Below are 3,398 nucleotides of genomic sequence, written 5' to 3' on the forward strand. Positions count from 1 at the left end.
TGATCACAAAATACATGTGAACACAGCATTGTGTGCTAAATCCTCAAACAGCTGCTCTGTTCTTCAGCTTTATTGTTATGATATGAGTCTGACTCCTCTTTTCTTCAGGAGCTGTGGTGTGCACAGCTGAGGGGCCTGAATCAAACATTCTCAGCATTTTTAATCGTATTGCTAGATAAACAGGATCCACTGTTTTTTTTAGTGTCTGAAGAGTCAGCAATCCCACACAGATGACTGTTGGACTTTGAAAACAATCATGCCTGTGGCAGGCTGGGCACCAAGGGTCACCAAGCACACACGCAAGCTCACTCTCGATTGGTCGTCTGCACCAGCCAGTAGGAGGTCTCTTCTTTGTAAGCAGCAGCCAATAGGCTTTGAGTGGGGTGGGGTCACTTCTTCCCAAGGGACCATAAGAACCCCGTAGTGCCCAGAGTGAGGTACCATCAGGTCTTCGTAGCCTTTGAGTGAAGGTAAGTGTACTCATTCTCTTCTCTCTTCTGGGGAGTTTAAACGCCGGTGTCACTGCTAATAAACTGTGGAGTTTAGTGGCTGAGCATGTATTGTTGGTTGGGTGGAAAAATGTTTGAAAAAAATGTCTTTTTAAAGTTTCTATTAAGTTAGAGGCATCTTATGGAGACACTTACATGCTGACAGCACATGTGACCTGTTGGGATATTATGAAGGTACAAGCTAACATGTTTCCATGTTGCAGAGCTGGATAATCAACAGGCTCTGTTTTCTTAGGAAATAAAGTGACCAAACTGTCTTCAGGTCCTTTGAGTGCCTCTGGCAAAGCTCTATGTTGTTTTTAAAAAATTCTGTTGGGTCATGCTGAACTCATATTAAGATCTTGGAACAAGAGCACGGCAAGACCAGGCAGGCTGTGTTGGATTTGAAGGGAAAAAAAAGCTTGAAAAATCAGAGCATCGGATGTTCAGAAATCAGGCCTCTGCCAGCCAATTGGACTGCGCTAACCCTGTGCTGTCTTCCATCATCAGGTGCCCTGTCCAATCAGCAGCCATGAAGTTCTCTCTTGTCGCCGCCCTCGTTGTTGTGCTGGCCCTGGCACTTGGTAAGAACTTGGTCCTCAACGTAAAACAAACACAGGATGGGGCCAATTTTTATTTGGCCTGGTCTGCATGGAGACTCCACAGTGACTGTGGAGCACTGGCACACCGGCCATTCTCATCATTCACTGATGAACTTTGCTTGCTGTGAACATATTCACGTTTTAGCCCCAGAGGCACAAGGGATACGTGGAAAGAATGAAATGTCTGCATGAAAAGGAGGGCATTGGCTCTCTCTCGGGAACAGTAATCAACTGTTACATCATGACTGAGTGAGAAGCAATGGAAATCCAGGATCTGCACATTTTATAGTTTTCAAATCTGTAATGGTACAACCCAGCCCCTATCCTCTCCCGATTATAAAAATGGTACATTCTCTACATTTGCCGTGCTGATTGGTTGCGCTGACTGGGCGTGTCTACATCTGTGCTCCCTCCAGGAAGTGAGTCCGTCTCTGTGGTGAAGAGGGAGGCCCCAGAGATCGAGAAACTGACCCAGTACTTCCAGGACCTGTCTGCCATGCTGACCCGCACCACTCAGGACTTGGTGGAGAAACTGAAGGCCCACGAGCTGGCTGGCCAGGCCCAGTAAGTCCCTGTCACCGACCGTCACCAACTGTCACCACAAGCACCAGCCTACTGAAGGACAGCACAGGCATACCCTGCTTAGCCTTAGCCCCCACTGTACCCATGCATCCCAATGCTGTTCGATGTGGCTTCAGCCGGGACTCAGCAAAACCGAGGCCTAAAAATTCATGTCGTGGTTACACTGAACCTGAACAGTAGTGCTTGTAACCAGAACGTTGTAGGTTTGAATCCCAGGGGTAACATTTCATTTGTGCCATCAAGCAAAGTGCTTCAGATGATATCTAGATATAAATGTTGAAAGAAAATACATAAATACATATAATCTGTATGAGCTGTGTTCTGGGGGGGGCATTTACTATACTCTATTATACTACTATAATAAGTAAGCAATGCATAGCTGTAAGCGTGTGAAAAGGCTTGTAATCTAATTGCTTGCCTCTGAATTGGTGTGCAGCTCATGTGTGCCCTGGTAATAGTGTTGAAACAGGGTAGGTTTACCTGGCTCCAGGCTGTAGAGCACGGGCCCTGATGGGTGCCTTCCTCTCTCCCCCGCCGCAGGGCCTACATTGAGGATGGGAAGACCCAGCTGCAGCCCCTGGCCGAAAAGATCCAGGAGCAGCTGAAGCCTCTTGCCTCCAACATTGAGGCGCAGCTGAAGCCCCTGGCCGAGTCCGTCCAGGCCCAGATCAAGCCCATGGCCGACACCGTCCAGGCTCAGCTGGAGGATATCTGGCAGAAGCTGCTGGACCAGACCAAAGCCCTGGGCCAGTAAAGAAGCCTCCCTCTCAGCCACCCCTCCGTCCAGCCCTGGGTGGAGCAGGGGGGTCGGGGGGGGTGACACGTTCCCCCCCACCCCCTGGTTTACACCAGTTTGGGCTTCTACCTGGCCATGAGCTTCCTCCTGTCTAACTCCTCTGTAACATTTCCATTGTCCAATAAAGCGCTTTAAAAGCTGACCCCGCCCTCTGTCCATGAGTGTGATGTCATCTCAAATGTGAATCAGGAACTGTTTTTTATTTTCCTTTTAAAATGGTGGCCTACTGCCTTCTTGCATTTTGCCCAAAGTACAGTAACAATAAATAAATCGCCTTTTAACCATTGCTGAAACATTCATTTTGAGACTATTCAGGCTTTAGTTTGTTAACACACACACACACACAAGCACACACACGTAGGCATGCACAAAATCCTTGACTTCCAAAACCTAAAACCTTTTCCAAAAACTGAAACCCATTTTACATGTTTCAGATCCAAACACTTTTCTAATGCAAATCTGTTTGCCTGTTAAACAGCAAATATTTTAAACGTGATATAACATAGCAGCGTCCCCAACACCTCGCCTTCCTCTTGAATCATGTTCAACAGAACACAAGAATGTGTAATGTTGTGAAGAAGTATTCCGTTATAGTGAACAATGCTTTAGTGTTTTTCTTAATCGGCGGAGATCGTGAGCTCTCTCTCTGTGTTCACAATGCCTGGAACAGAACTGGGAAACACCTGCATGTGTTCAGCTTGTTTCCTGTATGGATGTCATTATGCTCTCACTTATTTGGCAGTCAGCAGTCACATGCGGTCGCATGAGGTCACGGCAGAAATATGGATGCGCTGGGCCGTCTCACTCTGCGCAGCCTCTGCGTGTAACATGCTGTGCGGGGCGGAAGTGTAGCAAAGCGGTAAGGAGCAGGGTTTGTAACCAAAAGGTTGCTGGTTCAAATCCCCACTGGGGCACCACTGCTGTACCCCT

The 3,398-nt window shown here is 47.7% G+C and overlaps 1 protein-coding gene across 1 annotated transcript; it reads left to right on the forward strand.

Moving 5' to 3' along the window:
- The first annotated feature begins 375 nt into the window (after positions 1-375).
- On the forward strand, positions 376-2,610 carry LOC118768711 (type-4 ice-structuring protein LS-12-like). The gene is made up of 4 exons (XM_036515590.1): positions 376-470; positions 999-1,072; positions 1,507-1,654; positions 2,213-2,610. Exons 2-4 carry the CDS (start codon positions 1,021-1,023, stop codon positions 2,424-2,426), a joined length of 414 nt encoding a protein of 137 aa, XP_036371483.1. The 5' UTR covers positions 376-470; positions 999-1,020; the 3' UTR covers positions 2,427-2,610.
- The last annotated feature ends 788 nt before the right edge of the window (positions 2,611-3,398 follow it).

This window comes from Megalops cyprinoides, chromosome 21 (assembly GCF_013368585.1).
Source record: "Megalops cyprinoides isolate fMegCyp1 chromosome 21, fMegCyp1.pri, whole genome shotgun sequence".
Classification (NCBI taxonomy): Eukaryota; Metazoa; Chordata; class Actinopteri; order Elopiformes; family Megalopidae; genus Megalops; species Megalops cyprinoides.